We start from the raw sequence: 24728 nt of genomic DNA on the forward strand, positions 1-24728 counted from the left end.
ATCCTTGGGGTGTCGAATGATTAAACGTTTAAATGACGTTCGTTTCACTTCATGCACGAACTCTTGGGAGGTGCTCATAAAGGTCTCGTGGTTCGTTTTTTGCCCTTGACTTCACTCAATTCAGTTATGAGTGAATAAATCAATTGCTGCTGCAACTATCCCATTGCTACCAGGATGTGGAACAAAGAACACCTGGAGTGCTCAAAGGAACGCAGTGAATTCCATTTTGCCAGTTTTAAATGACCGTCTATTATGACAAGTCGGTTGAAGAGAGAAGAGTACCGGGGATGTGTTGGTATATCGCTCATACAATATTGTTATTTAAGGCCATTGTTGCTCTCAACAGTGACACTACAAAATCTGTTGGCTTACAAGTGTTCTCTATGTACAATGGTTTCTTTACAAACTCTAAATGTCTAATTATTATCCGGTGCTGAAAAAAGACAGATCTGCGACGCAGTGATCATGCTGTCCAATGTCAAACACGATGCTGGGCAATATTGAGAGCTGGCGATAATGATTTGAGATCATGAAAATCTCCAATTGCTAAACCAGCTAGACCTAAATACGAATGTAGCAAATCTGAAAATTTAAGGTGGTTAAACGATGGAGAGAAAACAACTCGTTTGAATCAGCGCTATGGTTACCCGGATATGACTGAGGCTCCTTCCCAAAGCCTCCCATCTGAGATTCAGTAGTAGCCAGAAAACGTTCATTGGCTGCCTTATCAACAAAGTGGTAGGCGTCTAGTAGTTTTAGTGATGCGCCAATCCAGAATGAGTAGCCTAAACAATGGGAGGTCAGCATATATGCAAAAAAACACCACTTCATCCGCGAAGCAACACCGACAAGTATCAAGTGGTTTATTGGGCCTTCCGTTAAATCCAGAGAGTTGACGAAACAGTAACCACCGTATTGTCGCATCTCGTATCTTTGGAGATGACAGCACTTGAGGTATGGCACTCATGAGTGATAGTGATGCTATAGCACAGTATGTTGAACCACCGTGAGATTCTAGGTTCGGGGATTGTGCGAATCCACCGTCAAAGTTCTATAATACTGCTGATGAGAAACAAGTGTCTGAATCGGCGTGCAAAACAAGGAAGAAAATTGCAACCTGGCTATTCAGTATGAATGACACGGCAGCTTGTTGATTTACACCCCGCCAGTCGTTAAGGAAAGTGCTTACGGCACATGCACAGTACAAGAACCGCATATCGGATTCACGGCTTCCCAAGTATGGCACAAAGCTATTTGCGATTTCAACTTGGCGTGTCAGATCAAGCGAAAAAACCAAATACCTAGTCTGGCTAATACCTTCCATCAGGTTGCTGCAACTTTTTCAGCGTCACCACAATGTTTTCCTTGTTAACGCGACTCATGTCATCATCCAGTATTCTTAAACATGCCAATGCAGTATAAGTCATTGCGATATGGCCCATCTCTTGAGTTGTATACACCCTTTTAGTAGTGTCGAACGAAGCTCCGGTGAATGTCGAGCCTTTGAAGCCTCCACAAACCGTGTCATTTTGAGCATCTTAATATGAATTCTCGTTAGAAATGGGCTTTTGGTTTGGATCTGACAGGTCTGGGTACCTCCAATGACTTGGCAAGCGTAAATCCAGTTGATGCATCGTTCTTTACGTGATTTCAGGGCGGGCGTGTCGATTTCACCTAGTAAATCCAGTGCAGCCAAGCAGAAATAGAGTAATGTCATCCTATTTTCCGTGTTTTACTGATTAGTATAGGTGCAAAAACACGTTCTTCAAAACATCGCGACTGAATTGATTTTTCGTACCTATTTGAGTCAGCCGACGTGTACTGAAACGATAGCGTGTCGACACAGTATACGAAATATCTGACAGTCTTATTCCGATCGGTTAGTACGGTATTGTTGCTGCTCATCATAATAGCTTAAACAATAGTGGACCGTTGCGCAACAGCTGGAATTGTTTAGAGCGAATAAGGAGAACGCTTCCAGCGATGAGTATCTGGACAGGTACGTGAAGACGTTATGAACTCTCCTTAATTCTTTGTCTTAGTCTGTTCATGCTATCGTCGAGCTATACGCTAAAACGGCACATTCCGAACTGTTCAATAGCGAAAAAGGACGGCGCAAATGGCATCGAAGGTAATTACTATATGGATTATGCCGCTGGTTGACTTCCATTTCCCCTTGGTTTCCTCCGCCGGAATGAGGCTGGGTGGACATGAATTTTATCATCAAACACGAGCAACATGTTGTTTGGAAGCACATTTAACAATATGTACCCTAGATATGGTGTTGCTATCAAAGGTCACGGACGATCAAATCGTAGAGAACTTGAGGAAACGGTATGGAGTTTCTCGTCCGTTGAAAAGATAGTCACTGCCAGTTCCACGTAAGCATCGAGCTAACCACAATCTTTCTTATATGACCAGGTCGATGGCAGATCTCATGTTCACGTATGTTGCTGTTACTTTGAAACAATCCGCAGTCTTGTTACTGAATGGGCTTTGATCAATAGATATATAGGTCCTGTACTTGTCGCAGGTAAAAACATCGACATGAACCCAATCCGATACGACGTGATCATTGATACATTTTCCCATCTAGTGAACCCATACAAGAAACTCCCATACTTTACAGAAAAGGAAATCGACACTTATCGTGGCGCAAATGCTTACGAGCACATGCCTCACATATGGGCTGTAGCTGACAAGATGTATGTGCCAAAAAAAGAAAGAATTACCGCGTAATACCAACAAAGATCTAAATATGGTTGTTATTAGGTTTCAAAACATGGTCAGCGAAGGTGAAAATCAATGTGTCATCATCTCTGGTGAATCAGGTGCTGGAAAGACTGAATGTGCTAAACTGATTATGAATTACATTGCTGCCGTGTCTGGTGGTGGTAACACGGTCGTGGAGCAGATTAAACGTATTATATTAGAATCGTGAGTTGCGATTGTTGTTGTCGAGAACTCACTCTTTTGTTGTTGATGATGTGGCACTCTGAAGACATCGCTTCCCACGAAATAACTCTTGTTTTCTACAGAAATCCACTTCTTGAGTCATTTGGTAACGCCAAGACTCTACGTAACAACAATTCGAGTCGATTCGTAAGATTGGACTTGCAAAGCCGTTCGAAAAGTCCAGTTTTTTTTGCTAAAATCTACTATTTGTAGGGAAAATACTTTGAGATCAACTTTAATCGAGGTGGTGCACCAACTGGAGGTCAAATCTTGAACTTCCTGTTAGAAAAGGTATCTTCCAAATATATGGAAAATCAATGACACAAACAGTTTGTTGTCATGCTGGACCGATTTCTCTCTTTTGTATGAAGCCGCGAACTAAAATCCTTCATATCTTTTCAAACACTAGTCACGCGTAGTCGGCCCAGGAAAAGGCGAACGAAACTTCCACGTCTTCTACCAACTAACCAAAGCAACCTCTGGTCAAGAACGAGAAAATCTCGGAATGATGGACCCTAAAAGCTTTAAATACTTGAACGTTAGCAAGGAGTACAATGCTGATGGTATAGACGATGCTCAAGAGTACAAGGAAATGAGAAATGCCATGAACGTGTGTAGTATTAATCAAGCAGATCAAGCTAATATTATGCAGATAGCGGCAGCTGTGCTGCATTTGGGCAATATTGATTTCGTTGAGGAGAAGAATAATGCGCAAGTTCGTGATCCTGGGAGTGAGTTGAAACGACAGATTTCGTTATCATGTGGTTTTATCCATATATATTTACTTTTTTTTTCTTCTCTTAGCTTTGTCATTCCCTGCGTATTTATTGGTAAGATAGATATACGGTAGCAAATATTCTATCAATATTCTGAATTATGTGCTCACTCATATTTGATTTTAGGGCGTTTCTGAAGGTATCTTTTGTCTTGCAAAGTTTACAGAACATAAATAACAGCATTGCTCATCGCTAACATATTGACTCATTAGATGTCCTTCGTGACAAAGTCACAAGTAGAATAATGACCACTGGTGGATTTGGTAAACGATCATCTAATTATCAAGTGCCTTTGAATGTCCAACAAGCTCAAGGAACTAGAGATGCTTTGGCCAAGGTATACTCAAAAGAAGCAAAAAAGGTCACCGTAAGCCGAATAATGACTTTTGTTCTTTTATCTAGGTCTTGTACAGTCGAATGTTTGATTGGATTGTACAAGCTGTAAACACAGCCATGAAGAATTTATCATCGCGGACTGGAGAAGGCAATTTGTGTTTGGGTGTCTTAGATATTTTCGGATTTGAGGTATGTGCACTTGTTGTGACACGGAATGAAATCGACAGATATTCAGCGACCATTTTTTTGCTTCTAGATTTTCGAGCAGAATGGATTTGAACAGTTTTGCATCAACTATGTATGTGCTGGTGATCCTCAGTATTTTTCTTTACATAGATTGACTCTCTTTTTTGTAATAGGTTAACGAAAAGCTGCAACAAATCTTTATTGAATTGACGCTCAAGTCTGAACAAGAAGAGTATGTGAGAGAAGGTATTCAGTGGACACCTATAGATTATTTCAACAACAAGATCGTGGTGGACCTCATTGAGAGCAAGGTAAAGCTTGATCACAGTCACTGAACAATCTGATTTTTTTTGTGGTCTAACATCATAACTACTTAACAATCTTTAGCGACCTCCCGGAATCATGGCCAGTATGAATCCTTTTTGTTCTTTATCTGTTTTTTTTGCGTCAGTTCTTATCGAATTCAAAAAACCTAGTTTTGGATGATGTTTGTTTTACTATGCATGCAGTTACCGAAGGTGCCGACCAGAAGTTTGTACAGGTATGAGCTATTGTGTTCTTAAGAAAGAACTTATCCGAAAATGTCAATTTTTGATTCTCATCGAACTTAAAACGTTTTAGAAATTGGATGAGAGTGTCGCACCTCACAAGGTATCTGGCATTTGCCAAGGCCCTTTTTTCGCTCATTTTCTGATAATTCATTTTGTCCTGGAAAATTTGCAGCACTACCAAGGTCTCCAAAACCAATTCATCATACATCACTACGCTGGATCCGTGACATACGAATGTGATGGTTTCACTGAAGCCAACAAGGACACTCTCTTCAAAGACTTGATCCAATTAATGCAATCCACAAACAACCATTTCATAAAGAATTTGTTCCCCGAACAAATTGATGATCAAGACAAAAAGAGACCTACAACAGTCAGTTTCAAGATCAAGAATCAAAGTCAAGAATTGGTTGATACTTTGATGAAGTGTACACCTTCTTATGTTCGGTATGCAAAAAAGCTACATCTGTTTATCACAATGAACCACCCTGTTGCCTGAACCATTCCTAATTTGACATTCACTTAGTACCATTAAACCCAACGAAACCAAACGGCCTAAAGACTTTGATTCAAAACGAGTTGAACATCAAGTGCGATATCTCAACTTGAAGGGTGAGTCTTTAAAATAGCACTTTGCAACTCAATGACCTGTTAAGCTAATGATTCGTGATTCCTCTATTGTTCAGAAAACATCAAAGTCCGGTATGTCGTATCTGAGGCTCATCAGTTGTGACGCATTATTTAACACAATTCCTCCATGTTTTACAGACGGGCTGGTTTCGCTTACCGTGTAACGTTTGATCGATTCATGCGTCGATTTGGTATTTTAACGGACGAGACGTTCCCACAATGGCATGGTCCAGTACATGAAGGGATAGCCCACATCATGGTACTATTTGGGATTTCCTTCAGCCGATTTTGTTGTTAATCTCTCACACTTTCGTCATATAAGCGTCACATCGAGATGGACAAGAAAGAATGGCAGGCAAGTGCTTTTGAGACTTATCAAGTCTACTTTAAAGATCTAACCGTCTGTGCAATTTTATCTAGTTGGGCAAATCTAAAATATTCATCAAATCACCGGAATCTCTCTTCTTGCTTGAAGAAGTGCGAGAACGTAAATACCATCATTATGCCAAAATCATTCAAAGAGCATATCGATCATGGAAGTCCCGTAAATACTTTATCGAGCTACGAAAGAAGGCGGCTGATGTCATGTATAATCACAAGGAGAGGAAACGTATGAGTTTGAATCGGATATTCAGGGGTGATTATGTTAATTATCTGGATAATCCAGTGTTGAAGAATTTATTAGGTTTGTGTGGTGGTGTGTTGTGTTTTTATACCTTTATTCTGAACGATCGTTGAGACTCTGAAACATCACTTTTTTTGTCTTGTAGGCAAAACAGAAAAAGTTGGTGTAAGTATATTTTTTGAACGTTTGGGCATCTCAGAAATCGACTTGCTAATGCGCAAACGATTCATCTAGTTTGGGCAAGAAGTCACCAAATATGATCGAAAATTCAAGCCATCCAAGTTGGAGCTATTGATAACAGAGACAGCTGTATATTTGATCGGTTTAGATAAAGCTAAAGATGGTCCCAACAAGGGCAAACTTGTAAAGGCTATCAAGCGGAAGATTCCACTCTCTGGTGTTGGTGGTATATCTGTCAGGTGAGCATTCATCTAGCAAGTGTATGCGTGAGGATTGCTAATGATGCCGATTTCTTTTTTCCTAGTACAAAGGCAGATGACTTTTTCGTGCTGCATGTTCCATCAGAATACGACAATGTCTTACAGAACATGTACAAGACTGAGTTGATTACTGTGTTGAGGTACAGAATTTATGTGTCATAATTTGCTTGTTTTGCTTTGCCATTCTCATGCCATTTTTTGAATTAGTGAAAAGTATGAAGCTGCGACTGGTCGCAAACTGCAAATAAACTTTGAGGACAAGTATGACTCTCGATTCCGAAATGATATACTATCAGTTATTCATCTTTCCTGCTTTCTTCAAACTTTAGAATCAAGTATTCTTTAAAGAAGACTTCATTCCAAGGTGGAGGAGCGCAAGAGCTTACATTTATTACTGACGCGGCTGCCAAGAACCCAGTACCCAAACCATCTGGCAAGGGTGCTGAAATACGAGTTCACCCTGGTTTACCAGCTGATTCTAGACCCACACAACAACAAATATCAACATCAACACGACGAACTGGTGGTGGAGGTGGAGGATACAAAGCTCCATCCAACAACAAATACAACACCAACAATAATTCGAGTGCTGGATACTCTATGCCACCACGTCCATCCGGCGGCACGACATCATCTGCAGCTCCATCAAGACCAACGACGTCATCGTCATCAGTTCCATCATCACGCCCCAATGTTGGAGGAGGAATGTATGGAGGAGGAGCACCACCTTCTGGAGGAATGTATGGAGGAGGAGCAAGACCAGGCTCGAATAGCAATATCCCATCGAGTATATCTCATAGTAATATTGCTGCTACTGCTACTCCGTACTCTTCAAACAATAATTTGGCGGCTAGTGCTAATGCTGCAGGAGCAGCAAAGAAGAAGGCTCCACCACCTGTTCCGCCAGCAAAGAAGTTGCCTACTGTTAAAGCACTTTATGTAAGTCATTATTTCTCAGCTTTTGCATTTTGTGGCCTAACACATTCCTGGATTTGTTCTAGGATTACAATGCTACCGAAGCTGGTATTTATTTGTGATGTTCGTGTATGTGTACTGAATTACTAGCTGACACAATTCTCGTCAAATTTATAGATGAGCTGAGTTTCAGAGCTGGCGAAATGATTACAGTTATCAGTAAAGGTAAATGTCTTTTCTGCAGCTTGGTTTTTGTTGGGGTCTAAGCTAAATACTCTCCTCCCCCTTCGTGTAAAGATGATGCTGGTTGGTGGACTGGAAGTTCTAAGGGAAAGAAAGGATTGTTCCCTGCCAAGTAAGACTTCAATGCATTTGTAACGCTAACAATGTTTTGTTGTCTCTACTGTCTGAATCACGCTCAATAATACTCTCTTCTCATGCTTAGTTACGTGCAAGAATGATTTGGATCTTTCTGAACAACGTTGGAAAATGGACGAACGTTTAACATGAGTTACTATCAGACTACTTTTTTGTGGATGATGATTTGGAGAACATGAAGAATATACTTGAAGTTTATACAAAGTATAACCCACACTCTCTCTTTGTTTGTGCAATAGTTGGATACTATTGCCTGTAACAAAGAGTTGATTTCATGTGCTTCTTAAGAGAAAACTACAACGCAGCAAAAGTGTCACCATTGCCAGCAGCAAAAGTGGCAACATCGTGCTTATAACCCCAGCTTTTGCAGGATCACAATTCTACTGAAGCTGGTAAATTGTATTGTTGACACTTTCATCAACTTTTCGAAAAAGTGCATTGATAGTTGTCTCTAGAGGTAAAATACTTTGGAAGGAAACGTCGAATATCCTTGGTTATATGTCTGCTCACTTCTCGCTTCATTACAAAATGCTCCATCCTCACAACCTCTATGGAAGCCCCCTAACCCTACCCCTAGTATTCGTTGAAGAAGACACCATTCCAGGGTGGAGGAGCGCAAGAGCTTACATTTATTGCAGATGCAGCTGCCAAAAATGCAGTACCCAAACCATCCGGCAAGGGTGCTGGCCTATGAGTTCATCCTGGTTTGCCAGCTGATTCGAGAGACACACTACAACAAAAATCAACATCAACACGACCAGAACAGGTGGAGGTGGAGGATACAAAGCTCCATCCAACAACAATTACAACAACACCAAAAATAGTTCGAGTACTGGATACTCTATGCTACCACGTCCATCTGGCAACACGACATCATCAGCACCTCCATCACGCTCATCGTTATCAGTACCATAATCACGGCCCTATGCTGGCGGAGGAATGTATGGAGGAGGAGCAAGACCAGGAGGCTTGAATAGCACACTCCATGTATGCAGACTTTTTTGCCCTCGTCGCTATAGATATTTTGGTTTTCAGGATTACAACGCTACCGAAGCTGGTATTTATTCATGCATGTGTACTGCCAGATCGTTTAATCGGTTTTTATCACATGTTGTAGATGAGCTAAGTTTCAGAGCTGCAGAAATGATTACCGTTATCAGTAAACGTAGTTGTTCGTTCTTTACGATGTCGGTTTTTTCGTCCAAGCTAAATAATTCTGCTTTCGTTCTTCTTAAAGATGATGCCGGCTGGTGGACTGGAAGCTCTAAGGGAAAGAAACGATTGTTCGCTGCCAAGTATGTCGGCACTGCATTCGTCAATCTTCCAATCGTGCCATTTTGTGCCTCTCGCATATGACTCACTCAAAAATACTCTCTTTTAATGCATAGTTAATTGCAAGAATGATTTGAATCTTTCTTTACAAAGTTGGAAAACGGACGAACGTTTCACTATGAGTCAATATCAGACTACTTGCTTGTGGATGATGTGCTTGTGGATCATGATATGGAGAGCATGAAGGATATACTTGGAGTTTGTTACAAAGTACTACCTCACTCTCGCCTTGTGATGCAATATCTGTTTATGATTGTTTTAACGAAAGCAGCTTTTGTCTCCTTGATTTCAGGTCCAAAAAAAACGTTTGAAAATATCTCCCCAATGCCACAGCAGCAATGGTAGCGACCCTATGTTTATGAAAGCCGGTTTTTGCAGGATTGCAATTCCACTGAAGCTCGTCAATTGTATTTGATGTATGCTTTCATCAACTTTTAGAAATGCAATGATTACATGCGCCAGTAGTGACAAAATGCTTTGAATGAAATGTCATTCTTCGTTGACCTTCAATCTGGTCTCTTTTTGCTTTGTTGGATGAATGCTGCCTAGTGGAGCGACCTCACAACCTCTGTGACCCAGGACACAATAGTTGAATGCAATGGAATGGTTCTATTGTCTTTATTATACAAGATTGGACACAGCCGCCCGTATTATCTGAGTAATATCAACGACCTTTGACGATGCGATTTGCGAGCACGAGAATATACTTGAGGTATTTATAGCGACACCACCACTCTTTTCTATAGTGCATACTTCACGATGAATGTTTAGGACTAGGGTCATTGTGCCTTGGGATACTTGTTCTTCAGAGTGTGTTGGGTCGAGTATGACTGTGTTTCTACAGATATGGACTGTGTGAGCTTTTACCTGTTTTTTTGGCATTGCAATGTATGATTGTTTTTTTCACTTACCCGTTATTTGCAACAGCGAACGTTATGCAGATAGGAAGATGATATATGCTGAGTGGTAATGGATGTCTTTCTTCAAACGAGTGCTGTTATGAACAATAGGGTAAGGACCTCGTCCACAAAAAACGAGGTGTTCTCAAAGGTGTGGCATGTTCCTTACTATCACAATCCCAGCCTCATGGACAGTAACATCATTCCTCCTATAATGCATGAGCGCACTAATAGCAGCAATACAGCTCGCATCCAACAGGTTGCCGTCATGATCCAGTATCTTGATGTCGACCCGTATCTGCCACACCTTTTCACCAGTGATGATGCATAGTCCCTCTGTGTCTATGGCGCGAGTTCGTTTGAATATTTTTTCGAGGGATCGTGATAGGAGCATGGATTCTTCGTGTGGTCTAAGAAAAGGGATTGATAAGTCTGGCCATAAGCTTGATCAACACAGCTTCTACTGCATATTCAGCCACAGTACCTTCCGGTATCGTATATAGGAGGCCCGTTCGAAGCGGCATAGGAGGTATCGAAGCGGATTGTGCCTTCATTCGCAGATGAGTTGTTTGGTTTGATGATCTCTCCACTGACATTGGCCATTACCCTAATGCATAACAACAAGGTAAGCAACAGATCAATAGAAATACTATATGCCCATATGCAATACCTTGTTCTCCCTAGCTGGACCTCGACAGTTCCATACTTTGGATATGGGGATATTCGCAAACCACGATATTCGTTCTTTGAGCGTCCATCTTCGCGTCTGCCGGATGCGAGTGCCTCGAGAATGAATTTGCGCTCGTTGGTCGACAGCTCGTCGCCTCGAAGGCCCGTAAAGACCGACGTGTTCATTGCTATGACTGTTCGTGTGTTTTGAAAAAAACTGCAAAAGAGCTGGTTCGAAGACAAGGCATTATAATAATTATAAACAGGAGTAGCAAGGCATCATCATGTCAGTCACAAGACGAGTTTACAACACTTTCATGAAGGTACGTCCTCATATACACCATACCACCATATATTCAATTCCGACAATCAACACCATTCATCACTATGAATAGAGGAGTTCGGTATTCTTGACCGTCATCTTTGCCTCGGCATTCGCTGTCGAAGTCGGATTCGATTCAGCTTCTGACTATCTCTGGAACAGTGTCAACAGAGGAGTACGTAGGAGACATCTTCATTTACGAGGGCAGAATTTGGTCGTATTTGATGTTGACTCGACATTGGTTTTAGAGGCAATGGAAGGATATCAAGGACAAGATTGCTGAATAAATTAGGATTTATATACGCTCAAGACCTTCTTTATTGTCGATGGGAAGGAGTTGATTGTCGTAGTTGCAAGTGTAGTGACAACTGTAGACAGAATTTGGAAGCATATGAAATTAAACTCTTTCCCCATCATCTATACTCGGCAAATCGCATTTTTTTTGCAAGGATGTCCCATGGTTGCAGTTGACAAAACGTCTGCAAGACTACTTGACGGTGAAGGTTGAGCTTGAGTTGGTCAAGAAGGGATTGGAACTGCAGATGATGAGGGCAGTTGGATCTGAAATACTGCTAGTGTATTCGACATGTTGTTTTAAAGTAGGTCTGAACGAGGGAAAAAAGGACCATATGTCCCTTACATCATTTCGACTAGCTGGGAAATAGACAAAAGCAACTCTTTCCTCGCTATAACTGCAACGAACGAGAATATTTATGGTTATTGTTGTCTTCGGGTAGCACTTGGAAGACAGTGCGGTCAGCCACTCTCGTTACCAACTACGAGTCGTCTTTGTCGCTTGGGCTTCTTTTGAATACTCATATTCCATCAACGAGAAGCCCGAAAAAATCCCCCATATCTTGTTCAGTTAAACAAAACAAGCTGTTGTCGTTCGTGTGAAAAAGTGACGGGCAAGCAGTCAGTACAAGAAAAGCGGTGAGGCCAAAATGTCTAATTTTTGCCCTGACGGTGGTGCTTCACAAAGACCACGAATCTATTTAAGGGAGGACATTCAGGCTTTATGTTATTGGTGTTGGCGTCTCATGGTAATCCTAGTTTGGCACTTGCAAAATAGTGATGCTTGTGGTCAAGATGATTTAAGGCATCTCAAGATATTGTCTTGTTACAGGTTTGATGCTGCCAAGGAAGCTGTGTCTCTCGCAAAGGTGGTTTCTTCTAGTTGACCAATCTCTACTGTGATCAGGCCTACGTTTTTCGTCAATTAATTCACCTGATTGCTATAGCCAATGGGAACAACTCTTCTTGGAGGACGACCGTCTCGTTAAAGTGACCAACCGTTGTGACCTTCGAGACGTGAAAGGTTGCTAGATCGCTTATAATCACGTTGGAATTTTCTAAGGCTAAGGTTGGGTCTGGGAACCACTGAATCTGAAATCACGGTAGTATGATAACAAGCTCGACGCAAACGTAGTCGAAACATAGGTTGCGAGGAGCCTAGACTGTCTGGTTTGCTTTGATTTGAGTGCAGCGCTATCACCAACAAAGGGTCCCCTTGTTCAAGTTATACCGATTCGAGCCTTCAAGAGCTATCAACACCAAACCGTTTGGACTTCTTAACACTACTGGGCATCAAAGAAGCATTTTTCAGTTGAATTAACGAATATGGTGTTTTTTTTGCCAGTTCAGAGTTTGAAGCGCGTTTGATTTCGCTCTATTACTGATTTGTATATAAAGTTCGTGCAAAAGTCCATCCTCGGTGCATGAACAAGGCTTGCCACTTTTGAAAAGCACATCTGCGTGGCATCTGCGTCCTAACTTGATATTTGTTGGCCCCTCGGGTCCAACTTGCCTCATTTCAAATCAATCTAAAAGCATATATAATTGACACGAACGCACGCGTTGTCTGACACGCAAGTCCTTCCGTTCACATGAGTTTGAGCTCCAGCTCCAGCTGCAACTAAAACCATCAACACTAATTCTTAACAAGCTAAAAACCAGCCAACAATAGAAAACATCAAACAACATGTCTATTTTTCAAGCAAAAACTCCTCAAGGACCATTAGCACACTACAAAATCTTGTCCAAGACTGCTGGAGTCCGTGTCAGTCCTCTATGCTTGGGTGCTATGAATGTAAGCTTATGTGCATCACAACAACATGGAGACGTTGTTGCACTCGCTTTTATTGCTGGACGCAGGATACAAATTCTAATCATATCTCAATTTTAATTCGTTAGTTTGGAGAAAGCTGGAGCTCATGGTTGGGTGAATGCTCCAAGGACGAAGCCTTCAAGATCATGGATACATTCTATGAAGCTGGAGGCAATTTCATCGATACTGCCAACAATTATCAAGGTGGTGAATCGGAACAGTGGGTCGGCGAATGGATGAAGGCTCGTGGAAACCGTGATGAGGTGTGGTTTGACGTGGCATGGTTGTTTTGGTTGTGTGTTCCTGATCAAACAAGTGCCGGCTGATCTGACGCTAAACTCTGTCGCATCTCAAATCAGATCGTCATTGCTACAAAGTTCACTTCTCTGTATCCCAAAAGCATCCCCAAAATCGCCGTCAATTCTACTGGAAATGCCTCAAAGAGTCTCCACTTGTCTGTTCGTGACTCTTTGGCAAAGCTGCAAACTGATTACATTGATATTCTTTACGTGCATTGGTGTATGTATCCAGAGTGTGGAGATTCTTGCTTTTTGGTGACGTGATTACTCACAGGACTCCAAATACTCTTGACAGGGGACTATACTACCAACATCCATGAACTCATGTAAGCTCAAATTTTTTGCAACATTTGTAATCACTAAAGTTATCTTTTTCTCTAACCCTCCACGTTCCTTTTTGGATTTTTGACATTGCTTTCAACCTTCAGGCAAGCACTCAACCACTTGGTCACATCTGGAAAAGTCTTGTATTTGGGCGTATCTGATACACCTGCATGGGTCGTCTCTGCCGCCAATACATATGCTCGTGAAAACGGTCTGGCTCCATTCGTCATCTACCAAGGCAAATGGAATCTCGCTGAACGAGAATTTGAACGGTAAAGAGCTTTGCGATTGTGCATTTATGATGGATCTTCCTAACAATGAATGCGCATATTTAGTGATATCCTCCCTATGGCTAAAGCGTTTGGAATGGCTTTGGCTCGTAAGTCAATTTGACACTTCCAAAAATAATGTTTTTTGTCTGCAATGCGACGAACTCATTTTCCTCATATTCTTAGCATGGTCCGTCATGATGGCAGGAGCATCAAAAACCGAAACCCAAACCGATGCTGGAAAAGGTCGTACCCCATTCCGACCCGACACTGAAATGCGAAAGAAAATCCGTGACCAGGTTCTTGCTGCTGTAGACAAGGTTGCCAAGGAACTTGGTGCAACTCGTCAGCAAAGTGAGCCATTGTTAATATTTGAGTGGCCGGTCTTTTTGCGAAGTCACTAAGACATATTTTCATCCAGTATGTATCGCATATGTGATCAAGAAGGAAACCCAGACCTTCCCAATCTTGGGTGGTCGCAAGGCAACTCACCTGGCTGACAACATCAAGGCGTTGGAGCTCGTCTCCAAGTTGACTGATGCTCAAGTTGGAGCGATGGAAGCTGCTTCCGAATTTGATATTGGGGTAAGTTTCGTAATCCCGTGTATTCAATCAGTGTGGAAGTTCAAGTAAGATGATTATACGTAAGGCTAAACTAACTGTCTTTTCTGTGTACTCTTTTAGTTCCCACATGACTTTGTTGGATCTGGCAAATTGGAAGACAACTTCTTGTTGAAATTGGCTGGCATGGTCGTACAGCCAGACACCATTCCTCAAGTCTAGGGTGTGGCCAGGATTGCATGCAAATAGCTTGTACAAAAAACATGGCAACAATACAAACATTGCGTTCCTGGTGATATGGGGGATTGAACGTTTGGGGTTTGTGCTATGGTTTTTTTTCTTTACAGACGATTTTGATTACCTACTATGAAGATACATGGCGCAATTCCTAATTCGGTTCTTGTCTTGTCCGCAGAAAATGCTTCAAAGCGTTTGCAGACGTTTACATTGCCATTACATCGCCAATTGATCAAATGCAAAGGACTAATTTCCCGCTATGTTCCGCTAGCTTAAAAGAAAACTCGCAGAAATGTTTGAAGTGCTTCCTGCAACGTGATCAACGGAATGACTTGGCAAGGCCTCATGGAACAAAAGGAATTACGACACGAAATGCTGTACCAGCTATACATACTGAATCATTTCTAGTGCACGGTCCTAAAGCATAGTTCCTCGTCAAGCCTAGTGGACATACTTGAATTTCAAAACACCATATAGGAGCAGTCTCAGTCAAGACGGACGGCAGGCGAGAGGCCATCCAGTGTAGTACGCCACTAGCACACCATACTCAAGTCATCCCCAATTAATTCCAGGAACCTGAAGGCTTCCAAGCCAGCATCCCAAAATAACAGGTTTCCAACATTCAGTCAAACTCAAGCAAGAGGAACTGTTACAAGAATGGAAGTATTCCCGATATTTATACTCGTATCCATCATGGGCGCTGCTACAATGGCTGCTTTTGGTATAAAGCTTACCGACATCAAATCTTCATCAACGTTTTAAATCCAGGATCGAAGGATGGTTCAAAGCAGCAGATACCAATCAAGGTACGCGAGTATGGATGTTTTCAAGTCTCCGAGTAAAACCTGACTAACAGAGAGCCCCGAAGCGACTAATGACTGTAGTATGAGACCCACCAACAGAGCCGTAAAAGCTTTGCAACGCAACTTGCGAGTGCAAGATCTAAGCAGCGGGGTAATTGGCTGCTCGACCCTTCAACCTTGACAGATGAACTCGCTCTTCAAGATAAAACCGTGGGCGTTGATCCATCCACGTCAGGAGATGGAAGTCTCGTCATAGTGCTTCGGGGCAGTCTGCAAATCGTTTTGGGACTTGAAGACGGTTTCTGAGCAGAGCGGAGCTGATAGTAACCATAAGAAGCTTGACTGCTACGGTGCTACGATCCCACATTGCGTAGGGTTGTTTGGTGTATTGTGTTCCAGCCGTTCACAAAAACAAGTTCGAATAACAGAGAGCCCTGAAGCAACCAATGACTGTTGTATGAGACCCATCACCTCAAGTCACAACAGACTTGCCGGAAGATCACCATAATGAACACCAAGTGAGTCAACAACTTACAAACAAGATGTGATGCCTTGAGGAGCGAGTTCATCCTTAAGTGCAAGACCACTGAGTCGAGTATACCATCTCCCTGTTGCGTTGACCGCACGGGGATTTATGAGTCTCGTCACGCTGCTTCAGGGCTGCTTCAGGGCAGTCTGCAATCAAATGACTCCCAAGATTGCCATTCTTGACAAGAACGACAACGAGAGCCACAGAGAGACAATTAAAAGGCTAGACGTTTACAGCAGCAGAATCGTGTCCTACTAGCGTCGGAGCAGAAACATCGCGCGCACTTTCCATAGTCTTACTAAACGTTCACAGATGAGTGTCTTCCGGGGCAGTCAACGTCTCGAGCGCCTAGAATGTTTGGTGAATGTGTTGTAGACTCAAACCACACAGCAACACCGAATACTTTGACTGCCGAGAGCCCTGAAGCATCCACGTCAAAGACTTGAGCTCCTCACTCCCAAAACCCGTCGGCTAGCGATGATCTTGGGCCCTCTTTAAAGGCCTGGACGATGACTCGCTCGTCAAGCATCACGTTGAACATTTCGTCCAAACACTTAGCTCAAATGAGGAGACAGTAAGACGTGGAGCTTCAGGGCATTCGGAGTCTTGTTGATGAAAGTTGACAGTCATTGCAGCATGCGACAGAGAAGACTTAACAGGAGAGTTTGCTCAGTTGGAGGATTCGTATTAGAAAAGCAAGACACAAAGAAAAACTATCATAACACACCGACGATGATGGAGAGGACCCTGAAACATCACTGACTCATGCAAGACTCAAAGCATTCTCAAATCTCTGGAAGCCCTCCGAACCGCAACAATCAACGGTGGAGGATTGGTCAGCGAGACTGCAAAACAAGTCAGTAGGAATGACTCGCTCTACACAACTTTGCCAACACACTTCGATAGCGTTTGTGGGTTGCGCCTAAGTTGGGAGATGCCGAGGCTCTCACACAAGCACATTCGAATTCTCTATCATCAGAAATGTTCACGTTGTTGATGCAAAGCGAAGCAAGACCTTTTCATGCTTGGTAGCAGCTTCATATTCATTGGGAGGTAGTTGTTGATCATCATTCGCATGCTGGAGGATGATTGTTCATTTTGCATCAGGTCCCAAAAGCAACAAATTCATCCCCAGTGACTTGGGCCATAGTTCAGGCTATCTACTCTGTAAGCTCGACGAATAGATCCATCGACGTAGAAGAAAAGAGGCGATCATTGATTAATAGAATATTTACTATCGAGGGACACGGCACAATTCCGATTTCGATGTGTGTCTTGTCTGCAGACAATAGTTTTGAACAAGATTTCAATGATGCAGATCGCATGGCGTCCAAAACATCCAAACACAAGATTCAATGTCGCGTATGAGCAATGAAAAAGGATCTCCAATTCTACAGCATTACGTATCAAGTCCATGAAGCTTGTTTCTCACAAACTCACAATTCGAAAACATCCAATAAAACAGCTATACCGCCATGGCAGCCACCATAACAGCCAAACGAATCGGAGAAGTCATCAGAGCCAACATGGACAAGACCGTCAAGGTCCGATTCGCAAAGACAAAGATGCATCCTATAGTCCTCAAGGTGCGAATCCAAAAAAACTAAGTCTTCTCACATTCAGCATACCAACCATCACGTACACCCCGTCGTTAGCCCGTAACTACACATAAAAACATTCTCGCACACGACGAAACAAACAAATGTGTGGTGGGAGACATTGTGCGAATCGAATCATGTCCACAGATATCATCAACAAAGAAATTCACGGTTACAGAGATTGTGAAGCCCGCTGTACGGGTAGTGGATCCTGATCATCCTGGGAGGGTTATATCGCAGAGGGCTGATGAGGCTTGGAATCGTATCGATGCATAGAGGAGCACGCAGGAATGATTTTTTTAGCATCGACACAAAACATGTACACACATCCAAACACACACTATAAATATCATTCTATTATTGATGTCTATCTCTGATATCCAATGGTTTCTTATCCCGGTACAAGGGCACAAGGCTTGTAGGCTCGTAAGAGATAATGGCAATGTCGTAAAGCTCGACATACAGCAGCCAGAAACACGGATTCTCCATATGTAAATCGTAAATGGATGTGGCGGCGCACCCAGTACCCCTTGAATGCTGCTTGTATACGAGTGGCAGCCTTGTGTCGGATCTTGCTCGAGTCTCGTCGCATCTTTCGTACTAGAGGCAGAGAAGAATTAGAAGAATTAGGTGTCAGTTGTCACAAAGATGCATTCCACCATTCCATAGTAGCCCTTTTTCGCCCCGGCCTTGAGCTCTGCAAATGAAACAATAAACTCACCTTTATACACCCTCCAAGCAGCCTGTAGCTGCAGAGCAGCTCTAACCCTTAACAACTCATGTCGATGCATAGCAACACTCTCTCCCAAACTCCTCAGCCGATCTCTCAAATCAGACCTCAGCAGCTTCCTGAGCTTGTATCCACGCCAGCATCTCTGTATATCAACAACGGCCTTACGAGTCTTACGTTTCAGTCTGCGCTGTCTCATCTCTCTCCACCAAACCACAATCTTTTCTTTAGCTTGCACCTTGGCCATCTTGACAACTTCTCGTCGCACATCTGGGATTCGGTTCTTGCGTGCCTTAATAGTCCTCCATACGCGTTGGATTATATGTGCAGAGTGATGTAGTACTGCAAGTGGTGCCTTATAACGACATCGTAGTATAGCCGCTTTGATAAAGAGCGTCTTGCGCCAGTTGCGTTGAATCAATGCAGCTGACTCCTCCCGTCGAGAATTAAATCCTACAAGCCATCTACGTGCCAGCCGTTGAATTATGCAAGCAGCTGCATACTGCTCGAATCGAATACGTTCTCGTAGTCGTCTTCCACAGTGGCGTCTGTATGCTCGTTGTATGATCGATGCGGCAAGCGATCTCCTGAAGACGTGCGGAGGGAATTGGGAATACGACTTCGGTACCTCCTTTATCAAATTGACCTTGAAGAATTCATTCATGACTGCATCATCTGTTGCACTGTTGTCTGATGATACTAGTTGCTGCCATTGGGATGGTACCCCGTCTTGACTACTTGCAGTGCTAGAAGAATATATTCTTGGTGCGGGTCGAGAAGCCACGGATTCGTACGGCTTGGAAATATCTTTGATAGGGAAGGAGAATCCAGTAGTCCCGAAATTAACCTTCATGTTTGGTTTCTCGTATACCGTAGCATTGTATGTCGAACTCTTGACACATTTCAAGGCAAACATCGGCAGTAATGGTTGTGTTTTCAAGAGCTCGATTTGTCCTTGTATTTGCTCTTCATTGAATGCTTCCGCTCCATTACCAAATGCTGCTGGTAGAATCGTTCCATTTTCCACCATACTATGTAAAATAATCGTTAAAATGATATAAGGATTCCGGCTTCCTGTTGTGAGCAAAAACATCAAAGGCCGAGATGGTTTAAAGCTTACTGAAGCGCAAGCCATTTCATATCCATCATGATTCCTACTACTCTCATCCCAGTATTTTGAACACCTTCAGGGCCCTCTTCTTGATATGCGACAGAACCACCATTCCAGTGTGCTTCACCGTCAGAACTGAATCCCATCGAGAAGCAATCAGCACCAGGATATTCAGGCTGCTCATTTATTTTGTTTTCCGCACATATTCCTACCAATCAGGTAAAACGTCATTGACATCAGTAACAGCTATCTTCAGCAGACATCCATCAACTTTTGAGAAGGACTTTTGGATGTAGCTTACCAACACACCACTCAGTAGTAGCAGGCACCGTAAACTCGAAATACATTCTCATATCGGATAACAACCGGGTCTGCACTTGCTCAACAATCATGAAAACATCCAATCGATCGCCTTTTCCACGTTCATCATCAGACAATTCAGGTACTTCATACCCCAAAGTGGACAACTTTTTGCGCAAAATACCAACAACGTCTTTGGGATTCAAGAGTAAACTAGCCTGTAATCCATGACCTCCATGGGCCAAATCCAAGATCCGAGCCAATAGCAGATACGACGACACTTCTTCTTGTGGTATATACAAATCTCCAATAGTATCGAGAATCAGCGACTTCATGGATATATTTGTAAACAGTAACGGCGTATTAGCATATGCACGTCCATATACCGGTGGCGGTTTAGGAGGTGCAGAAGCCACTGCTGTTGATCGACGTGTTGCAAGAAATTCCGGTGGAACAAGGACGGAGGATGTTTGACGAGTGCTGTCTTGTGGTCCATGGATGGATGATGCTCGACGGGTGGGGTCTGTCATGCCAAATACAGACGATGCTCGTGGTTCATTCACGGATGGTTGACGATTGAAAACGGATTGTTGGCGTTTTATTATTGCTTCGTCAGTTGCTTCAGTTGCAATGGAATATGTTCTCTTCTTTTCGACAACTGGAGCTGTGTCTTGTGGTTTGGTTGGTTCTTCAGCTGCTTTTGCGGCTGCTTCGTACAGTTCAAATGATAGTCCGTCGCTGCTAATTTCGATTTGTAGGTGTCCTTGGGCTGGTAAGATGGAGACCTAATGGCGTCAAAAAATAATGTTTCAAGAAATGTAATGACTACTGTCTATTCTAGTCAATTTAAAATGAATACCTTGGGATTAAACAGCGTCAGGATATCATTGTTGGTCAATAGACCCCATGATATTTCATCCTTGCACATATAAGCGATATTGTTGACGTAGAAATTTCGAATGCGTTCTGATGATGCCCACGACACTTCTTCTCCAAGACGAAATATTCGGCTATGTGTAGGAGAAGAGTTGAGAACGCTGGCAGCGAGAGCATTCAGCCAGAACTTTGGTTTTTTTGGATACCTATGCTCATAAAGCTTTCGTGTATCCTTGTCCATGCCAGCACGGCGCTTCCATATGAAGCGTTGGAAATCATCACGATGCTTCTCTACAGTCATATTTGCCTCTAGTTGAAAGAAGACATCAGCATCTTTATGCTTCAACATGCAACAAATCACATCAGATACACCATTCAATAGGTCCATCATTACCCTTATCATTCATGACTCTGGATACCAAACGAGTTCTCAGCATCTGTTTTCTCAATTGAGGATTGACTATGGCAGCTACAGCCTCGAGTCCTGTCAGCAACAGGCGATCTTGCGTCTTCCATTGATTTGTTAACACCTAGATCATGACAAGAGACTGTAGTTAGAATTGTGTGTAGGCGTCAATCATAATGTGTGATTCAAACAAAATACTTTTAACTGTTGCAGATCTTTAGCGCCTCGCTGATGAGCTTCTTGTCTTGCAGTAGTGGTCAAGTTTTTGATTGAATGGGTAGTCTTTTGCAGGGAAGCAGAGATAGTCTCTTCCCAGTCGTTGGCCTCTCCACGAGCATTCATATTGTTCCAGATTTCATTTGATTTATAGGTCCTTTATTCCCGTCGAGTGTGCTGTCCAAAAAGTCAGCAAGTCAGACCACGATCGCTTGTTAAATTCAAGGGACCTTAATAACAATTCGGAGTCGGTGATCAGTAGAGTACCTTGATATATATTGCCCAGTAGTTGCTCAAGGCCCCCTCGGTTACTTGCCTCGCTCAGCAGTCGCCCTTTCAAATCGTGTGCACCCTTACGAGCCGTGATTTCTCGACTATGGCGACCATAACTAGGTAATCTCATATACTCGATGGCATCAATCAATCTATATTTACTCAATCATATATATCTCACTTTTACACAGACTACCTCCACCAGAACAACCTGTTTTATCACCGACATCAACATCAGGCGCGAATGGAGATGACGCTGCCTTTGTCGAAATTACTGACCCGCAATCTGGAAAAGTATTCTTTGCCAACGTACTCACTGGTGACTGTACCTGGGATCGCCCTCTTGGCAAAATGTAGGTCCTTGTCCGAATCTTGGCTTGATTTGTATCAACATCTTTGTGAAGGTCAGTGTATAATTTGTACTCGCTCAACTATTAGCAAGCCAAAGGATCCATCTGGAAATGAGTGGTGGGAGTTATACGATGAGAATCACAAGTTGGTATGTTGCAAGCTACCATCATTCTCGATGTGGGCCTTTTTTGACTCAGTGCATGTTTTCTTCACTTTAGCCCTACTACTATAATACCAAGACGAAACAGACCGAGTGGGTCAAGCCAACAGAAGGCACAATCCTCCCACTGATTGCCATACAGAATTCCGCGATTGGAAAACAAGTATCTGGTTCCTTTAACAGGCCAGCATCAGCACAGAGTACCACTAGCAGCACCATGTCCATGGCTCCTACAGACAGAGATGCTCCCAGTTCGGCTGCCTTTGGCGACGTAAGGACATGTTGATTAATGGTTTTTTTTTTTCAGAGGGCAACCACATCTCATCCGTTATTTCTCACTAGGGCATTTACACACCACGAGGGGGTCCATCAAAGACTGGAACACTTCGACCACTAGACGTTCCAACTTTACCTGCCTTGAGAACAGGTGACGCAGCACAAAAGGCTAAAACGTTGGGTATTAGTGATCCAACTGCTAATCCTGGTAAAAAAGGAGAACCAATTTTCTATATGAACGAGTACTAAACGAGTACTCTTTTAGATGCACAAGCACGAATGGCAGTCCCACAATTTAGCGCTCCATCTCCTACCATACTATCCCCTCCAAGCACAACCGGCTCGTACTCCACCGCTCACGAAATCATTACACCATTCACTCCCACATTCCCTGTCGCATCTTCATCTGCAGCCAGCTCGGCACCTCCCAGCGCCTATCCTTCATCGTCAAACGCCAGTGTCCCTCAAACACCATCCAACAATGGTCCACCACCAGGATTTGCTAAACTCCCCCACGATTTAAAAGCCCACATTAATCAATTCAAGATTGAAGGGTTTGCTCAAAAATACTTTTCGGAACATCGTCGTGGTCTATTCCGTCGGAAAGTACCAATGACGAGAATGCTGAAGTACCAGAAAGTGAGTTGTGCAAAAAGAGCATTTAAACAAGGCTACCTATAACCAACGCAATATCTTTGTCTTTCCTTTCTCAGGATCCAATTAGAGCACCACTCATGGTTTTAAATAAGAACTTTCACAAGGACTCGCTCAAAACTTTTAGATATATTCAAAAGATTATGACACCAGGTCCTCAGAATCCATTGACAGAGATACAAGCAGTGTTGGATCGGGGTATTATGATTGGCGGTTTACGTGATGAGATATATGTACAGATTTGCAAGGTATCTCTTAGATGGTGTTGCTGCTCTGTTCGTTACAATGAAGAAACCTAATCTGTCTATTTTTTTTAGCAAATGACAGATAATCCAAGCATGTAAGAGGCAGTAAAAAATCCATTTAAAAACACAACCTTTAATAACTTCTTTCATTTTGTTAGTGACTCGGTCATCAAGGGCTGGATGTTACTATGTGCTATAACAATTGCCTTCCCTCCTTCAAAGAACTTTGAAGACTACATGAAGAGTTTCATTGAAGGAAACATTGGCCACAAAAATGAACGTATAGATCTACTAGCCAAACACTGTCAAAAGAAATACCTCCGAATTTGTAAAACGGGTCCTCGTGGTAAAACACCCACCATAACAGAAATTGAACGTGCTCAGGTAAAATTAAAAAATTGTTGTCGGCGTACATCTCAATCTGATCTAGTCCTTTATTTCTCACCCCAATTTATTTCTTTGACAGGAAGCACCATTCGTAAAAGCACTATTCGGTGAAACACTGGATGAAATCATGAGAACACAAGAAGAGCAATTCCCTGATTTGCCTATACCACGAGTACTACCATTTTTGGCTGATGCTATCTTGAGCATGAATGGATGCAAGACGGAGGGTATCTTCCGCGTTCCTGGTGACGCTGATGCTGTAACGGACCTTAAATGTCGTTTGGAAAAGGGGAACTATGATGTTTCTGGTATCACCGGTATGTTCACTTGTTTGAAGCAAAAAAGGACACCTTCCAGCAACGCACTGTATACTCAACAGTTTCTTTCCTCATTCTTTCCTCATCTTAGATGCCAATGTACCTGGCTCATTGCTCAAATTCTGGCTACGTGATTTAGCAGATCCTCTAATACCTTCTGAATACTATGCCGCATGTGTTGAGGTTGGTGCTGATGAAAACAAGGCAGATGCTGGTGCACGAGCTGTTGCTATTGCAGACTCGCTACCAGAATATAACCGTCGTGTTGTGTATTATGTTATTCGGTTCTTACGGGTATGTAGAAAGGAAGAGATGTTGTATTGATGCGAAAAAAGTTGAGCTAATTTCATGGAATAGGTTATCGCTGAACCACAAAACCACGCTATTACGAAAATGACACATCAGAATATTGCTATGGTGTTTGCACCCAACTTTTTACGTTGTCCAAGGTAAGAGATTGTAGTTTGGTTTGGATTGTGGCGATTGCAATACCTCATTGCTGTGAAGCAAGTATATCTTTTGTATGTGTTCTTATATTTTTGGCCTCTCCCTTCCTTAGTGAGGACCCAACTGTGATTTTCAACTCTACCAAATACGAGCAAGGATACTTACGAGTGTTGCTTACTGTCCCAAACCTTCCAACACATTAAAAAGCCAACAAGCAAGGAATTCAGTAACACTCTTG

General features: G+C 42.6%; 7 protein-coding genes across 7 annotated transcripts; 4 read left to right on the forward strand and 3 right to left on the reverse strand.

Moving 5' to 3' along the window:
- Positions 1 to 478: 478 nt before the first annotated feature.
- On the reverse strand, positions 479 to 1717 carry SmJEL517_g02860 (uncharacterized protein; the record flags this gene model as incomplete). Its single annotated transcript, XM_031168788.1, has 6 exons — positions 479 to 582; positions 648 to 785; positions 850 to 1051; positions 1118 to 1250; positions 1318 to 1537; positions 1597 to 1717. The coding sequence occupies 6 exons, from the start codon at positions 1715 to 1717 to the stop codon at positions 479 to 481; spliced, it is 918 nt and encodes a 305-aa protein (XP_031025225.1).
- Positions 1718 to 1983: 266 nt separating this feature from the next.
- On the forward strand, positions 1984 to 7875 carry SmJEL517_g02861 (uncharacterized protein; the record flags this gene model as incomplete). The annotated part of the gene is made up of 33 exons (XM_031168789.1): positions 1984 to 1999; positions 2102 to 2131; positions 2277 to 2334; positions 2422 to 2445; positions 2508 to 2533; positions 2597 to 2705; positions 2773 to 2937; positions 3039 to 3102; positions 3169 to 3246; positions 3365 to 3686; positions 3760 to 3785; positions 3858 to 3870; positions 3944 to 4068; positions 4134 to 4256; positions 4324 to 4365; positions 4427 to 4564; positions 4641 to 4662; positions 4730 to 4794; positions 4875 to 4904; positions 4977 to 5251; positions 5331 to 5416; positions 5491 to 5506; positions 5573 to 5693; positions 5855 to 6119; positions 6205 to 6224; positions 6294 to 6478; positions 6544 to 6639; positions 6707 to 6760; positions 6829 to 7438; positions 7501 to 7522; positions 7592 to 7639; positions 7712 to 7769; positions 7860 to 7875. 33 exons carry the CDS (start codon positions 1984 to 1986, stop codon positions 7873 to 7875), a joined length of 3348 nt encoding a protein of 1115 aa, XP_031025224.1.
- Positions 7876 to 9745: 1870 nt separating this feature from the next.
- Positions 9746 to 10878, reverse strand: SmJEL517_g02862 (uncharacterized protein; the record flags this gene model as incomplete). Its single annotated transcript, XM_031168790.1, has 5 exons — positions 9746 to 9962; positions 10036 to 10118; positions 10193 to 10433; positions 10508 to 10630; positions 10694 to 10878. The coding sequence occupies 5 exons, from the start codon at positions 10876 to 10878 to the stop codon at positions 9746 to 9748; spliced, it is 849 nt and encodes a 282-aa protein (XP_031025223.1).
- Positions 10879 to 12995: 2117 nt separating this feature from the next.
- On the forward strand, positions 12996 to 14796 carry SmJEL517_g02863 (uncharacterized protein; the record flags this gene model as incomplete). The annotated part of the gene is made up of 9 exons (XM_031168791.1): positions 12996 to 13103; positions 13208 to 13384; positions 13481 to 13640; positions 13716 to 13746; positions 13849 to 14016; positions 14080 to 14123; positions 14200 to 14367; positions 14435 to 14598; positions 14698 to 14796. 9 exons carry the CDS (start codon positions 12996 to 12998, stop codon positions 14794 to 14796), a joined length of 1119 nt encoding a protein of 372 aa, XP_031025222.1.
- Positions 14797 to 17618: 2822 nt separating this feature from the next.
- On the forward strand, positions 17619 to 18017 carry SmJEL517_g02864 (uncharacterized protein; the record flags this gene model as incomplete). The annotated part of the gene is made up of 2 exons (XM_031168792.1): positions 17619 to 17729; positions 17799 to 18017. The coding sequence occupies 2 exons, from the start codon at positions 17619 to 17621 to the stop codon at positions 18015 to 18017; spliced, it is 330 nt and encodes a 109-aa protein (XP_031025229.1).
- Positions 18018 to 18132: 115 nt separating this feature from the next.
- On the reverse strand, positions 18133 to 21506 carry SmJEL517_g02865 (uncharacterized protein; the record flags this gene model as incomplete). Its single annotated transcript, XM_031168793.1, has 8 exons — positions 18133 to 18341; positions 18463 to 19502; positions 19592 to 19790; positions 19884 to 20667; positions 20742 to 20892; positions 20965 to 21067; positions 21153 to 21288; positions 21363 to 21506. The coding sequence occupies 8 exons, from the start codon at positions 21504 to 21506 to the stop codon at positions 18133 to 18135; spliced, it is 2766 nt and encodes a 921-aa protein (XP_031025228.1).
- A 250-nt stretch (positions 21507 to 21756) lies between these two features.
- SmJEL517_g02866 (uncharacterized protein) lies at positions 21757 to 24693 on the forward strand (the record flags this gene model as incomplete). The annotated part of the gene is made up of 13 exons (XM_031168794.1): positions 21757 to 21773; positions 21845 to 22006; positions 22092 to 22152; positions 22223 to 22435; positions 22507 to 22648; positions 22706 to 23079; positions 23154 to 23342; positions 23412 to 23434; positions 23498 to 23723; positions 23806 to 24043; positions 24135 to 24337; positions 24401 to 24492; positions 24603 to 24693. 13 exons carry the CDS (start codon positions 21757 to 21759, stop codon positions 24691 to 24693), a joined length of 2031 nt encoding a protein of 676 aa, XP_031025227.1.
- Positions 24694 to 24728: the final 35 nt, after the last annotated feature.

This window comes from Synchytrium microbalum, assembly GCF_006535985.1.
Source record: "Synchytrium microbalum strain JEL517 chromosome Unknown SmJEL517_scf0013, whole genome shotgun sequence".
In the NCBI taxonomy this organism is placed as follows: Eukaryota; Fungi; Chytridiomycota; class Chytridiomycetes; order Synchytriales; family Synchytriaceae; genus Synchytrium; species Synchytrium microbalum.